The 16098-nt window shown below is 43.6% G+C and overlaps 1 protein-coding gene across 3 annotated transcripts in view; it reads left to right on the top strand.

Moving 5' to 3' along the window:
- Positions 1–16098, top strand: part of GALNT7 (polypeptide N-acetylgalactosaminyltransferase 7) — a 139074-nt gene that overhangs the window by 108766 nt on the left and 14210 nt on the right. For all 3 annotated transcript variants that reach the window (XM_075611404.1, XM_075611394.1, XM_075611412.1), the window contains exons 8-10: positions 2495–2617; positions 8986–9204; positions 9913–10011. In XM_075611404.1, coding sequence (XP_075467519.1) covers positions 2495–2617; positions 8986–9204; positions 9913–10011 — 441 coding nt within the window. The remainder of the gene's footprint in view (positions 1–2494; positions 2618–8985; positions 9205–9912; positions 10012–16098) is intronic.

Below are 16098 nucleotides of genomic sequence, written 5' to 3'. Positions count from 1 at the left end.
CAGATCCACAAAGCTCTGTTAAGTCTGGGCTCTTAATGTCATGTTACCTAAATCGGGCACGGACGGTATTTCCAGTGAGTTTAACACGTATCCTCAAAACTAATGATCTGCAGAAGCAATGGCCATTGTATGTTCCATTAGCATAGGCTTAACGTGGTGTTCTTTACCAGTAACATTACATTTTGTCTGTTTTGGCGTTCCTCCAATCCTGACCCTGAAATAAGTGTTTAAAGCTGCACTTAAAATATAAAAATAATAATTTCAAGACATTTGTGATGTATTCTAAAGTAACAAGCATTTTTGTTTCTATAGCAACCATTTACAAAGTCACATTCCCTTCCTCTTCTGAGACCGGCTCTGGCACACCCCATTTGCCCTCTCGCTAGCAGTGCACCAATTGTATATAATGCCTGCCTGGTCACAAGATCTTCCACACAGAACCTTGTATCTTGGGTACTCTTCTGCAGCACTGACAGTGATTTAGTGAACCCCGAGCCAAATCTTCGCGATCGATCACAGGAGAACAGATCGATTAGTAAATTGGCTAATCACTTGTCAGTGCGCAGATTCTATTAATACACATATTGAGTGGGAAGAATTTTTTTTTTAAAAACAGCAGCTTGAACTGCTGCTTTTAAAGTTGGAAAAAGAGAGGAAAAATAATGCAATGTTCATTAACTTGTGCCTAACTGTGGCGTTACACCAATTCAGACACTGTGTAGTGTCTGGGTGTGAGTAATACCAAGTTTGGGTATGTAACGTTAAATCACTGCATTAATATTAATGTACTTTAATGTACTTTTTTGTGGATATGTAATGACCAATAATGACTATTATAACTAACGCAATGCTCTTTACGGGAGAAAGCATGACTTTACGTTACGTTATTAGCCTTTGCAGATGTGTTGTTCGGGCTAACGTAGGTTAATGTCCTGTTATGTGACTTAAATGAGATCGTGTCCATGTGAGATATGCATCAAGTGTTGCAAATTGAAGTATTCCTCCTAAAACAGGTCTCATTTGCATCATTTTGACTCCATGTCTCTTTGCACCAATTTCAAGGCGCTTTGCTCTAGTTTTGCCCCCGTGTGAGCATTGGGGGAGGAGATGGTCAATGTAATATTATAATGTGATGTATCAAAACCTGCGCCCATCACTGGTGCTCTCTCTTTGCATCAAATGAATCTGCCAGGTTTAAGATGGCATTCCTAAATAATCTGCACCAAATGTAAGAAGCAACATTCATCAGCTTAATATATATGCGCTGGCACAAGTTGACTTTGATTACATTTTTTGCTCCGTGTTTTAGAGTAAATTGCACCATCTTGATTGATATCCCTTTTGTAGATGAAGCGAGGAGTGTAGGAACGCACTAGCACCTTGTGTCTGCCATTTTGTAAAATGTACAACAAAATATTACTATATAATTGATCAGAATCACTGAGAAGCAATATAACTAGCTGTCCCAAGTGAGCAATTAACATGCCTTTTTACGATTTGGTTTTAGTCTATTACCATAAGTATCATTATGTTTGTATGTCTTTATATAGCGTCATCCATGTACACAACTGACGGATAATACGGAAAGTATTATCCGGCATCTTTGCCACATCCCCCTCACCACCCACACACCTCCTCACTTACCAGGCTTGGGTGGAGCGGAGCAGCACAGGGGGAACATAGCTGGCGGCAGGAGAAGAGGACCATAGCGGAGGAAAGGAGTTAGACCGCCGGCGGCAGCTGCAGGAGAAGACCATGTGAGCGGAGCAGGAGCAGAGTGGCACAGGAGAACGGCCGGGGAGGAATGCGCTGACTTCCAGTGTCTGCCGCTGTTGCAGCGCGCTCCTTCCCAGCCATTCTCTGCTCCTGCTCCGCTCTCATGGTCTTCTCCTGCCGCCACCACCCGCTGTCTAACTCCTCTGCTCCGCTGACATGGTCCTCTTCTCCCGCCGCCAGCTGTCTTCCTCCTGTGCCGCTCCTCTCCTGTGGTCTTCAGTCATCCTGCTACCGCCGCCGTCCACCGCCTCCCTCCTCTGCTGCCCTGCTCCACCGAAGCCTGGTAAGTGAGGAGGGGGGTGCGATGTCGGATAAAACAAAATGTAGGCATTAACCGAAAGATGGATAACCGAGACTCTACTGTAATAATATACCACATAATAAGGACACGTGCTTCAGACATAAAAGTAACATTAGGACAAAGGAATCCATGTCTTGAAAAGCTTACTCAAATGTCATAGCCTAACTTTATATACTGATTTTAATGTTGCTGAACAATCCATACAAATTCCTTATCCTTTCCTGTATGTAAGTAACTGAAAGGAATGCTTTTCCATTGGTTTCCTATATATTTTGAAAAATATCTACGTTTATGAATGCTGTAAGAAATAATGCAGTGAACAATATTTTACGATTTTGAGTTGAGGGACGTTCTCAAAGCATCCTTTTATATTGTCTATAAACACGAATAACAAGGTGTTGGTTTCTCCTTCCTTAGATTTGGCAGTGCGGAGGAAAGCTGTTATTTACACCCTGTTCACGTGTTGGACACATCTATCGTCTGCATGGGTGGCAAGGAAATCCTCCGCCGGTGTATGTAGGATCATCCCCAACATTAAAGGTGAGTTTAAAATAAATTGAAAAATAAGAATCTACAATGTCAAAAAAAAAAAGTGCAGCTGAAAAGTCAGATTATCTCATGAAATGTTGGTGAGCCACACATTGCATTAGATCAGGGAAGGCCAACTCCAGTCATCCAGGACCACTAACAAGTCAGGGTTTCAGGATATAGCAAGGTAGAGATGGATCATGGAATGCACTGCCAGAGAAATCCAACTCCCATTGGAACCGGAGACATAAAGCAAACGCGCACACTCCAATATAGCAATAGGTCTGGTTTATTGCAGGTAAGGCAACAGCAACAGGACAACACAAACGCACCTACGCGTTTCGTGCACAGAGCACTTTATCAAGGTGACAAGACAGTGACAAATCTGCTTATTTTATACTTACCTGAGTTGTCCTCCGCACTAACGGGTGTGACGTCATCAACCAGCGTCTACAAAGAGGCGCGGTGACGCAACGTACACAGCCATAGGCTGGGCAAGTCAGGTGGTATACTGAGTCTTACAATTTTTTCTATTTACTTTAAAATAAACTTTATTTACAAAAAACACATAAACAACATGCAAAAAGCGCATGTAAATACAACATATTAAAACGTAATGAATCTTGCTAAAGCAGCAATTTTGCCTGAGTGCAGCAAACATGGGGAAATGAAATAAACTTCCACATAAAGAAGGTCTATAATGATTGTACATTTCCAGTTATTCGTATGCACTATTAATGATAACCAAATATATTGATGTTATGTCAGGTATCAATAAAGCATGTACTCGGGCAAAAAGGGTTTCAGGATATCCCTGCTTCAGCCCAAGTGGCTCAATCATTCTGATCCACCTGTGCTGAAGCTGGAATATCCTGGAAACCTGACCTGTTGGTGGCCCTTGAGGACAGTCATTGGCCATCCCTGCATTAGATATTCTACTTCTCTTTTCTGAGTGGTGTCTTGGTTGGTCCTCACATCTTCATCAGCCCTGGTTCATATGACTTTGTTGCTGTGACGGTAGGGGTAAATGCGACTGCTTTTAATAAGTGTGTGTGTGTGTGTGTGTGTGTGTGTGTGTGTGTGTGTGTGTGTGTGTGTGTGTGTGTGTATTACCTGTAACTAGTTGTTTATATTTCTTTTCCAATAAATTAATTTTATAAACTCTGTGTTTCTGTCTGGCGAATTGATCCCTGGTGTGAACGTCCTGGTCTCCCATGACAGTTGCCGCTCAGGAATTGATCTGATCTCTGTAACTTTTGAATAACTGATACATTATTTGCTAACTATTAGCGCCTCGCTTGCATCCAACTAAACCAGTGAGCGAATGCAAATTCCATATATATTTAGCTTTTTGCAGTTGGACATTTGGGCCTTTCACATGAAATGCTACGTTACATTGTTGGACAACTTTAAACATGATTGAGAAGGTGTTACATATCACAGTGCGGCCACTTTGTTGCAACAATGAGATTGCATTGCTGCCAAAGTACAACAGAGGTACCCTTGTGAGAAAGCTGCACCCTGGCTGTTTTTTCTGAGCCAGCCAAGATTTTTTCCTTAGTTGTCGAATGAATAGTGAATTGTCACATTTCTCAGTGCCTTTGTGTCTGTTGGTTTCTGCACAGCGCATTTACTTTTATTTGTTTGGTATAACAAAACCAGTTTTTACAAGAATGGCAGGTTGTGGCAGGATAATGATACTCCCCTTTTAATCCACATTCATTCCTCATAAAAGCCTTGCTTTTATATACCAGTCGGAGGTAGTTATCCTGTCATTCCAGTGACATTATCTCACAACTAATTGCAGTTGATTCCTGCTTCTACATGGGTAAGAGGTATATTTCAAAAGCTATAACAAGTTGAAGACAATGTTTAGTGTACTGTCATAACTTTTTATCCATCTTGCGTTCTCTGTTCAGCATCTCTAAATCTCTGCTTCTGGGTGCAGCTTACTGCCTTGTCCCCTTCCCTGCATCTGAGAGCAGCTATGTGACTGTACGGCTAAGTCCCTGGTGGAGGCTGCTGCACGCACGCCTGGCTTCCTGGCGGAACGTGCACAGCTTAAAACCGCTGTCTTAAGGGAGTGATCGGAGGTGTTGGAGGCGTGGCCAAAACGGAGTGTGGTCGCGGCCATGACGGGGGGGTGGAGGGGGCGACATGACGTCAGGCACAACACAAAGCACAGCCCAGCAGCTCAAAGCACTGCACCAAGCCCCACAAGCACAGCACAGGGAAAATAAGGAGGAAAGGGGGTTTGTTATACTGTAATACTGTAATACTGTAATCAATGAAGCTGCACAAGTTGGGGGAATGAAAATAATCAATTTGCGAGAAATGTAGTTACTGTTTCTAGATACCACTGGTACTATTTTTGCCCATACTTTGCACCAATATTGAGACTGAGTATCATTTTTTCTGTTTGTTACATTTGCATTGCTTGTTGGAGGCTATTTATCAAAGTTTAATAGCACAAGATGTATCAAAGAAAACAATCCCCAAAAGAAAATGTTTTTCTACCCTTTGGTAAATCTGATGCTGTTTTTTTTTTTTTGTGCTGGAAAGAGACTGATAAATAACCCACTTGTTTGTCTTGGTATTAAAAATGCTAATGGTACTAGGATTATGTTCGTTTTTCATGTCATTTATCAGTGAATTGACAAATGACCATTTTCACGAGACACCGCAGAAACAGCTATGGAATTGCTTTATTTCATATATATGGTGTACTTTTTGTTGCACTAGATCTTCACATACTGTATATGCTGCTTGAAACCCCTTATAAATAGCCCTCTTTAATAGGACAATAAGTATAATAAAGACAGCCTAAATACAGTGCAAGTTATTAAGAGGTTACTGAAAAATCCTCTTTAAGAGAATGTGCTCAACTTTCACATAAAAGCCAATATAAACTGAAAATATGGGGTTTCCTTTGCACAAAACACACACAGCTGATACACTGTACCATTCATCAACCAAATTGTATCTTCCAAAACCACCAGAAAATAGAAGTATTCATATTTCAGATGTCGTTTAATATTTTATCTCCTTTTAAACCATGCCCACTTGTTTCTTTCTGGAATATAGTTCTGTCCCACCATGGCAATCTGCCCTCGTATTGGCTCCCGGCGCACCACGTGACCGCGTCGCCACACGGGAACACAATCATGTTGTATGCCGTGCTGGCTGACGCGTGAGAGCACCGCGTGAGCCAACACGCAAGGAGACACTGGGGCCTGCCACTACTGAGGAGAGTAATTGGTGTGCGGCACGCCTTCCGCCGTCACCACCGGGGACCTAGCCTAACACACGCTCTCATTTTTCCTCTAGGAATCACTAAATTGAGGTCACTAGGCTGTTGTGGGCCCAACAGTGCAATATATATCAAAGGCTCATGAGTTATCTGCATCTTTTACCAATCGCAACCTCTTGGTTTAGGTTGCCAGGTACATGCTTATAGAGCCGACGACGTGACGGTCGCTGGAAAATCAAATAGAGATGACTACCGGCGATCGCGACCAATCCGTTGCTCCGTTGTGCCGTTGCGCTTACTATAAGCGCATGCGACGGCGGCAATGCGTTTGTTTTGCCGAGGTCGCCGGCACTATAAGCGCAGCCTTAGCTTGGCAACTCTCTTATATGAGATGTCTTATCTTGAGATGTGGTCTGCCGTGTAGTGGCTCAGGGGCTTACAACACTTTGGCCAAAATGTTAAACTAAAAGAAAGACCATTTTATTTAATAGATATCTATACATATATACCGTATTTAGGCACTGTACCGTGTATAAGTTTCACTGGATGTGCACTGAGCTCTGTCTGTGTTTCATGTTCTGTCTCTGGTTTTAAATATATATATTGCCATGCTCAGTAGCACTCCTCTGTGACACTTATATGCTTATATATATGTTGTGGTTATTTTGGGGGTTCAATATGAGCTTGCAGGTGTCCTGTATGTTTTACAACTCTCTTATATCTTAATATATAAAATTGAAATTTGTGGGGTTGTAGATGTGGTGAATCTGATTGGTCCTCAGCCTCTAGCCAATCAGATTGGTGGCTCTATGACGTCACCCAAATGCCGCCTCACCCAACTGCCACACACACACATACACCCATCACCCCCCCCCCCCCCCCCAGCTCACATCCCCGCCGGCTCCCCCCAGGGAATCTACCAGGCTCACCCGAGCCCCGGCCAGCAGCAGCATGCGGGTAGTGTCGCCGCCGACACAGCTCCGCGCGGGGGAGGGGGAACCGCCGATGACGACACCCGCCTCTGCCCCACCACCCCCCACCGTCTCTCAGCAGCGCCTCACCCTCTCTCAGCAGCGCCTCACCCTCTCTCAGCAGCGCCTCACCTCCTCCACACCCGCTGCCACGGCCGGCTCACCGTGCCTCAAAGCCCCCACGCCGCCGTCCTTCCTCCCTACAGCTGTGGCTGCCACGGCCGCCGTCCTCCTCCCTCCCTACAGCTGCGGCTGCCACGGCCGGCTCACCGTGCCTCAAAGCCCCTGCGCCGACGTCCTCCCTCCCTCCAGCTGTGGCTGTCACGGCCGCCTCACAGCACCCGCGCCTCACCGCCCTTTCCCTTCCCCGGCTCCTACCCGAAGCCTCCGCCGCTGCTTCAGGTATGGGGACAGCAGGGGAAACATGCAGGGGGCGGGAGAGACATGCAGGGGGGGGAGAGACATGCACGGGGGGGAGACATGCAGGGGGGGGGAGAAGATATGCAGTCACCCACCCAGTCACTCACCCACCCAGTCACTCACCCACCCAGTCACTCACCCACCCACTGAGCTCTGAAGGGGGGGGAATTGGACATGTGAGGGGGTAGGAATTGGACATGTGAGGGGGGGGAGGGGCCGGAGCTGTGAATGGGGGGGGGACTCAGCTGTTAACACGGGGGCCACATTCATGTGCAAGGGGGCCCCGATTGCTGTTAACGGGGGGGAGAGAGGGCAATGGAGGGACAGGGGGCAATGGAGAGAGACAGATGGCAATGGAGAGAGTGAGATGGCAATGGGGGGAGAGACAGAGGGGGAGCGGGAAAATTCAATGCCGGGCAACGCCGGGTATATCAGCTAGTGCACATATATTTCTCTGCAGACCGCAGCAGCTGAAAAAAAGACTGACCTAATAAATCCCTGGTAATCAGCATTAGATTGTCTCTCCACACTAAAAAGGTTGAGCTACTATTTTTTGTAGTTTTAATTTATTTACAGGGAATGTAATATAAATTCAATAATGAAAAAAAAAATTGGAAGTATATTTATATACTTTTTTTTAAATAATTTTACAATGGCTTTTTAGAAGGAGCAGAGGAATTAGTAATGTAGCAACGTACAAGGCAGCTTTCCTAGTTCTAATGCAACAAGCAGCATCTCAAATGAAATATAGCTGACTTCTGAAAGAATAAAACAAGAATATCCTATTTTTTTATTTAATTTTCATGGCATGTCTAGCTCCTATGGTGTTCACATTAATGATGCTAAAAACTGCTTTTCAGGTATAATGCAGAATGCTGGGCCATATTGCTAACATATTAAAGACCATTGTAACAGAGAGAGTTAATTAGTCATTGCATTATTTATAGATGGAAGAAATAAAGTTTAAAAAGATATATATATATATTACCACAGTTCATAAACCATTATTACAGTTGTGCAAGACTTCACCTAGTACACAATGTGCAAGGTTATGCAGGAGCCTATTTTCAGTAGTAACTGATATATAAGACCATCGAACAAGCAGTTTATAGAACTGAGAGAACACAAATAAAACATACACGCTGTGTGAGTCAGTGTGCTGAGCACGCACATTTTAAGTGAAACTTCTTTGTCTTTGGTCACTGTTTTGTGATGGTGATATTTTGAATTCAAATTCAAAACACAATGTCAGTGACAAAACGCAAAGAAGTTTGACTTACAACGCGTTTGCTCGGCACACACCTCTGCTTTAGCTACATACAGTAGTTACTTATATAGTTATACTAACTGTGTGTGTGTGTGTGTGTGTGTGTGTGTGTGTGTGTGTGTGCCGCTGGTGCCTCTGTTTCCCAAGCTTGGTTGTTGTGGTGCGCCGAGCCCGGCATAGTGTTTTTTTGCTTGAGCGTAACGGCGACGCGTGCCTATTAGTACCTTAACGTCACTCGCGTTCCTGTTTTTCATTACAACGCAAGGATTTTTTTCCCATGAAAACCCAGTAGGCACCAGCAAAGAAGTTTCACTTCAAAATGCCAATGGAGAGGGGCCTTAATTTAGAGAAATGATATACATGCCAATGAAAATAAATACACTTATGACAAATCTGGAAAAACAACGTTCTCTGAATAACTTATTTTTTCAGGCACGTTTTTCCCGAAGTGATTTGTTTTTTCTTTTTACAGAATTATGTCAGGGTTGTGGAAGTGTGGTGGGATGAATACAAAGATTACTTCTATGCCAGTCGCCCAGAAACCAAAGCCTTGGCCTACGGAGATATTTCTGAGCTGAAAAAGTTCCGCGAGGATCACAACTGCAAAAGCTTTAAATGGTTTATGGAAGAAATCGCATATGACATCACAGTGCACTACCCACTACCACCTAAAAATGTGGAATGGGGAGAGGTGAGCTTTACTTTCATATTTGTTTTTTAGATATGTTTACCTATGAAATAAAACTGTATAAGTGTTCTTAAACATAGATGACCGGTTAGGATAATTTGGCCAACCTTGTCTGTTGTCTTTCCCTTCGTGTTTGGAAGAAACATAAACTTCACTTAATCTGAGAATGTTATGCTGCACCTGCTAACGCAATCAATTTCCTTTGTCCATGGTCCGGATAATTTAATTATTTGATTATATTTGCCCCATACTGCTTCCCCTGCAAGGCATGTCGTTTTTAAGTGGATAACTCTCATTTCCTAACATTGCCCTGCAAACCGGATTCTATTTGGAGAGTACGACAGAACTGGCCAGCATTGTTTTTGTCAGATCAGTTAAATGTCATGTTATAGCTTTAACTATATATAACAAGTTACCGCACACCTTTAAATAAACAAAAAATGTTTGAAAAAACGAGATATTAATGTGATTATGCATCACTGGTTATCTTGCTTCCAGTACTCATGACGGATCCATTTTGCAAAGTGCGATAGTCAGATGGAGCTGAAGTAGTATCTTGGTTGTTATGTCACTGTGTTTGGAGTGGACTGAAATGGCAGAACATATAGATCACGCTATGCAATTACTAAAGCGTTTGGTTTTTTTTAAAGCGTTTTTTCATAAAAATGGTTTGGTCTATTAACGTGTATTTCTTTCCTATTTTGATATAAGATCAGAGGCTTGGAGTCTAGCTACTGCATAGATAGCATGGGGCATACAAACGGTGGCCTCGTAGAACTTGGACCTTGCCATAGAATGGGAGGAAATCAGGTGAGTTCAAATGTACTGTATGCTAGAAGCATTTTGGGTGTATGGAAAGCAAGTTTATGCTTGTATGAAATTCATTCAGTACCTTTCCAAATAGCTTATTTTTTGTTTCCCACTAACTGGTTTCCATTTACTGAAAGTGGTTTTTCAACACCCCTGCTTAGAGTCTGCACAAAACACAGAAGGCAATTTGTGTGTCCGACTTTGCAATTTCTCCTTAGTATTCCATGTTTGGAATGGGGTAGTGTGAGAAACCCATGACACATGAACCTATTCAATAAACCTTCAGTTCAGATCACTGCTGCAATTCAGAGTTTAAAAAGTAGGCAAATATAAATTCTATTTTTTCATACTCAAAACTACAGCTAGCAAACCAACTAAAGCAGATGTGCCTTAGACATTAGATGTAAGCAGAGGAAATGTTCTCAACTTATTTTTACATGCAGACTAACAAATAACAAAACTCACAAATACATACAAGAAATGTGCTTTTAATAGAATGGTGCTTCATATAGTGATAAAAGGGGGGAAATGTTGATGTATAATTGATCTATGTAGGACCTTACACTAGGGAATTATTCCCTAATGTAGGAATTTGATATCAAAGTGGATCAGCTAAGCACTCATGCCAAAATGGGTAAATTGGATAAATTACTTAAAATTCTGTATTCATCAGGGTCACAATATACAACCCTTGCAACGTAAATACATATCTTATAGAATCTCCAGCATACATAAAGTTCATAGATGAGGATGTAGCTCTCTTCTGAAGATCCAACCCACAGATCCAATTGTGCTATAGTAGAAAAGGAGAGCGCAAGGCTCATCGTGAAGACTGTTTTTAATGAGACAAGAAAAAACGGTTAAAAACACTTACAGACGTAAATGGTTAATGGGCACACAATGGTGTTCGGTAGAAAAGCTGAGGCTTGAATGCCTGGGTCCGCCGCAGCCTCCACGGTATCCTATGGGCTGGTCCTGTAGATTTGATCTCCTTGCCTCAGAGCACGCGGTCGTCCTGCTTCTGGGTCACGTGATCTGACACGTCAGCGTGGTACGTAACCCACGTGTCATCTGCGGGATGGTCTCTCACTAACAGCGATCCAACTCCAATACAAACACACGTCTCAGCCACAAGAACAGTCCCAGCAATGAGCACAGCTAATAGGACATAGAGAGCCGCAGCCCTATGCGTTTCAAGGATTCAACCCTCTTCGTCAGGGGATCTGCGTCTCTTCGACCTCAAAAACTATTTATACATAGTCTGGTTACCCTTGGCAACCAGACTCTATGCGACATACAAATAATGGTGGCTGAAATTGTTGTTCAATTGAATTGACGCATGCACAATAATATCAGCGTCATTCTTTGCTAATGACATGCATATTATATCATTAATATTATTAATCTATATTAAATTAATATACAAATAAGTAAGTCCCATTAATCATGATGACTAAAATGTGTTACACTAATCTAGAAAAGATAAATTGCTGAGGACAATCGTATTGAGGAGAATTATATAAGGGAGAATAAATTATTGCATTAATAGTTTAGGAGAATGTTTAAATGTATGGATAAAAATATATATATATATGTTTTCTGTGTGTGTCTGTGTGTATGTATGTGTAACAGGGGACTTATCCCTGTTCACAAAGGTGCCTCTAATCCAGCAGTGTGGTGGTTAACTGCTGGTAGCAAATTAACTAGCACCACCTGACTGAGTACAGGTAGTAGAAAAAGCCTACCTTTGAGACAGGAAGTCTCTCCTCCTTTGCTCACGTGTGAGCTGACCTGTGGAGACAGAGCAGAGGTTCTTGAGTCACAGGAGAGACTGACCAAAAGAAACTCAGATCTCTGGAGCTGACCGGTCTTAAGCTCTGCACCGCAGAGCTGATTTTCAAGACACAGGGAAAACTTCTAAACCTGTATGCTGACCAACCCTGGAGACAAGGGAGCTGAAGCAGGGACAGTGAAGATTTTCCCTCCAAGAAACAGATAAGATTTTCAGTATTAAGAGACTGCTTATATCTGCTTATTTTCATGTTATGTGTTTGGGCTGGGAGAAGCTTAACTAATGGAGATGTGAACTGATTGCAAGGATTTCACTAGAAATACTCCCAAGTGATTAGAAGCTTTGTTCCCCCCCCCCCCTTGTTTGGATGAATTTCCTGATGAAAAGGAAAAGGCACAAGAAAGCCTTATTACAATTTCACATTATAAACGACTCCAAGTGTGTACCTCTGTAAACGCCCGTCCACATATGGTGTCAGAAGTGGGATAAGAGGTGTCTTTGTAGTTAAAAAGGACCGGAGTTTTTATGTGAATTTTTTGTTATGCTTTTTTTGCCTACAACAGTCTAAACAACTTGGGGGGGGGGGGGGGGAACTCTCATGCAGCAGAGGCAGAGTTAAAGGTGTACACACCACTGAAACTTACACTGCATTGAAACTTACAAAACCACAGATGGACTCTTTGCCCCAATCCCAAGAGGAGAGAGACTGCTGAAACAGCTAAAACTTTATTTGCCTATCACAAAGAGTAATATGGTCATTGAAATAGAGGTTTTGCCTTCCAGCCATAGTCAGGATTCAAGAAGTGAGTCAGCCCTTAAAGGGATAGGTGTTTGTTGTTTTTAAAAGTTTCGCTGAAGCAGTGAATACAGATGGTGACCCATGGGTGGTACTGATTTTGCAAATAAAGGTTGCCAAACCGCATAGGGCTACCAGCTGTGAATGGAGTATATGCAGAAAAGTGTGAAAATTGATACAAAGACTGTGCTGAAGCAGGGGTATTTTTAGCAAATAACTGCTGAGTGTAAAATTGCCCTATAAAGGAAAGGTATTTCAAAGCCAATTGCTGAGTGTTGAGTCACCCTGCCGGGAATTAAAGAAATAGTCCACTGCAAAGAAGGTTTTTCTGAAAGTAAAAATCTGCCTATATACTGTATATCTTGGGAGAAAACAGATACCCAAAAGTGAGACTGAAAATTACTGAACTCAGGCAGAAAACCAAATTCTGTTGCTGAAGCGGAGGGATTGCACCTAGAAAATAAATGGTGTACAGCAAATAGACTTTTTTTTTACTTAGCAACTGCAGATTTTGTATACCTGATAAAAGAAAATGCATGCACAGCACTGCTGATATTGGAAAAAAAAAAAAATTACCCAAGAAAGAAAAGTCTACGGAGATGCCTGTGAGAGCTGCGACCTCTACACGCAGGATATGCCCACCTGTAGAACTACCACAATTGGGGGTTCTAGCAAATACAGTGGCAACAGCTGCAATAGCGCCTCCTGAGGTCAGGAAGAAAATGACACCTGATAGCCTAAAAATGGAGGACAAGATGCGGCGTTCCTGTAATGAACCCTACCCCACGGAAGAGTGGCCCTTCCAGTCCAATAAAGAGGAAGACATCTCTTACGGGGAACCCAAACCGAGTCACACCCACAAAACACCCCAAGAATGGTGGGGGTGCCTGAACTCGGCACGAACAGAAAAGACAGCTCCCTTTGATGACGAATATGATCAGCAGGAGACAGAGCGGGAGCAGTAGATCACCGAATATTTCTGTTAGCTAAAGCAGCTGCAAGAAAAGCCTGGCGTATATAATGAAACTGCTAAAACTTCATATGAAGATGAAGACCCCAGTATCCCTGAAGGGACGGTGTCATCCAAATCAAAAAGGAAGAAAAAGAAAAGCGGTTCTTCACTTACCGTGGAAGTAACAGACACGTCCGCAGATCCTGTGGAGAAAAAGGGGGACCGAGTTGCCCTGCAGCCTAGAGAAAATTGAGAATTCGTCCCCCGGTTAACCGAATATCCAGAGGGCCCAAGGCATAAGTCGTGTACCCCAAAGGAGTGTCTGTCCGGTGCCAACAGTGAGGAACCCTCAACCAACCATCCCAGGGAAGTGGAGCCGGAACCAGTGAGTGACGATCCCTTGACCAGCCCTGAAGACGCCCTGAAAATTGCCAGGCATGACTGTGATCTGCTCTGTGAAGATTTGGAAAGGGAAAAAAATAATAATGCTGAGCTACAGAAGACTGTGCTCGCAATTTACTCTGCGGCCAAGACTGAATTGGAGGATCTCAAGACTGAGCTAGATACTGCAAAGGCTACTATTTCCGCCCTGGATGTAAAGCAGAGCCAGTCTGACAAAATGGTGGCTACGCTAAAGCGGAAGTATGAGGAGGCACTGAAGCAGATGACAGTCTTCTAGCAAGAGGTTCACACTCTGCGCATAGAGTTGAATGCTTCACGACAGGAGGTCAACAGTGGCCGGATAGAAGTGGACGTAGCTCAGAAAGAGGTTCAGACACTCCACAGAGCACTGGATGCCTCACATCATGAGACCAACAGCTGCCGCACAGACCTGGAAGTTTCCAGAAAGGAACTACACAGTCTCACTGAGGAGCTGGACATTTCAAGGAAAACTATCCTACATCTTAACTTAGATCTCAAAGTCTCTCAGGAGGAGCTTCAGAACTTAAACCTGGAGATGGAAGTCTCACGCCAGGAGACAGCCCGCCTCCAAGCAGATGTGCAAAAATGGAAGGTGGACTGCAAGGAAGCCCTGAATAGTACAGAGACTGAAAAAAGAGAAAATTTAAGATTAAAAAAAGAAAATTCTGAGTTGACAGAATACGTCAAGGGAAAGAATGAAGAGCTGCAGGCTCTTAAAGAAACAAATAAACTTTTGAAAGAGGAAATGTTTGAAGCAGAGCACCGACTGCAGAACCAACTGCAAGGTCTGCGTACACACCTCCAGTATGCTGAGGAGAAGCAGCAAACGCTGCAGGAAGAAAAGCTGCAGGCTGCTGAAGAGGTACAAGCGCTGCAGGAACGTCTGAATACCCAGTACGTCCCCACAGAGCAGTATGAGGAGCTAAAGGCCACGCTGCATGTCTTCAGAGCATCATTGGAGGCGGAGCTTCGATACCAGGTGACTGTATGAGAGGGAGTGTGAGAAGGCTCAGAAACTGAAGGCTACCCTGAGCATCACCAAAGCAACGCTAAAAGCCAAGCTTAAAACCCAGGTGACGCGGCACAAAAAGGGAGCACAAGAAGGTCCAGAAACTGAAACAAGTAACTGTGGCCCAAGCAAAGAAATTCATAGTGCTTCACACTGCCCTTACAATCTTTGGTGATGTTAACTCCCAGATATTTAATATGTTTTGGCTGCCAATTAAAATTGAAGACGCACTCAAAAAACAGGGATCTCTCGCGGATGAGATTACAGTCCTACAAGGACAAGTATTGACCCTGACTAAGCGTCAGTATCCCACAGCCTCAAAAACCCATGAAGACAAGGGTACAGTGAGAGCTGGGAACACCGCTCATCTGAAAAACAAGGTTGCAAAGTCTAAACCACCTAAGCAAGCACTAGCAAAACCTTCAGCTGGCCACCAGGCAAAACAGAAAGGTATACGTGCAGAATCAAAATCAGAAGAATCCTTAGTGGATGAAGCTGAAAAGATGGGACATTCTCTGGAGGTGGAATTGCAACTCAATCCCAAAGAATCTGAACTGGCAACACCATGGAGTGGAAAGAGTGCAGAAGGACAGCTTCAAGAGCGGAAAACTCAAAGGGTTACTCTCAAACGCTTTGCAACTGTCGCCATACAATCTGCCTACAAAAAGATGAGCGCCCGACGCAAGGGAAATCTCATGCCCGTGCACTCGGTAAAAAGACGGTACTTGGAAAAAGTTCTCCTCGAGCGACTGAGGAGTGCTGATCTCAAACACCTTCGGGAGGAGACAAAAATAAACTGGAGAAAGGGCTCCAATCCCAGCGGGACAGAGGGTTCTCTTCCTCCATCCACTCTCATTCAAGTCACAGAAAGATCTCGAATGAGAGTGGAAGGATGGGCTTTGGCCGTGGTCAGCCCGAGCTTCCCACAAACAGGGGAGGTATGTAACAGGGGACTTATCCCTGTTCACAAAGGTGCCTCTAATCCAGCAGTGTGGTGGTTAACTGCTGGTAGCAAATTAACTAGCACCACCTGACTGAGTACAGGTAGTAGAAAAAGCCTACCTTTGAGACAGGAAGTCTCTCCTCCTTTGCTCACGTGTGAGCTGACCTGTGGA

Source organism: Ascaphus truei, chromosome 1, assembly GCF_040206685.1.
Source record: "Ascaphus truei isolate aAscTru1 chromosome 1, aAscTru1.hap1, whole genome shotgun sequence".
In the NCBI taxonomy this organism is placed as follows: Eukaryota; Metazoa; Chordata; class Amphibia; order Anura; family Ascaphidae; genus Ascaphus; species Ascaphus truei.
The sequence above is the reverse complement of the archived record's forward strand: the minus strand, read 5'-3'. Positions and strand labels throughout refer to the sequence as shown.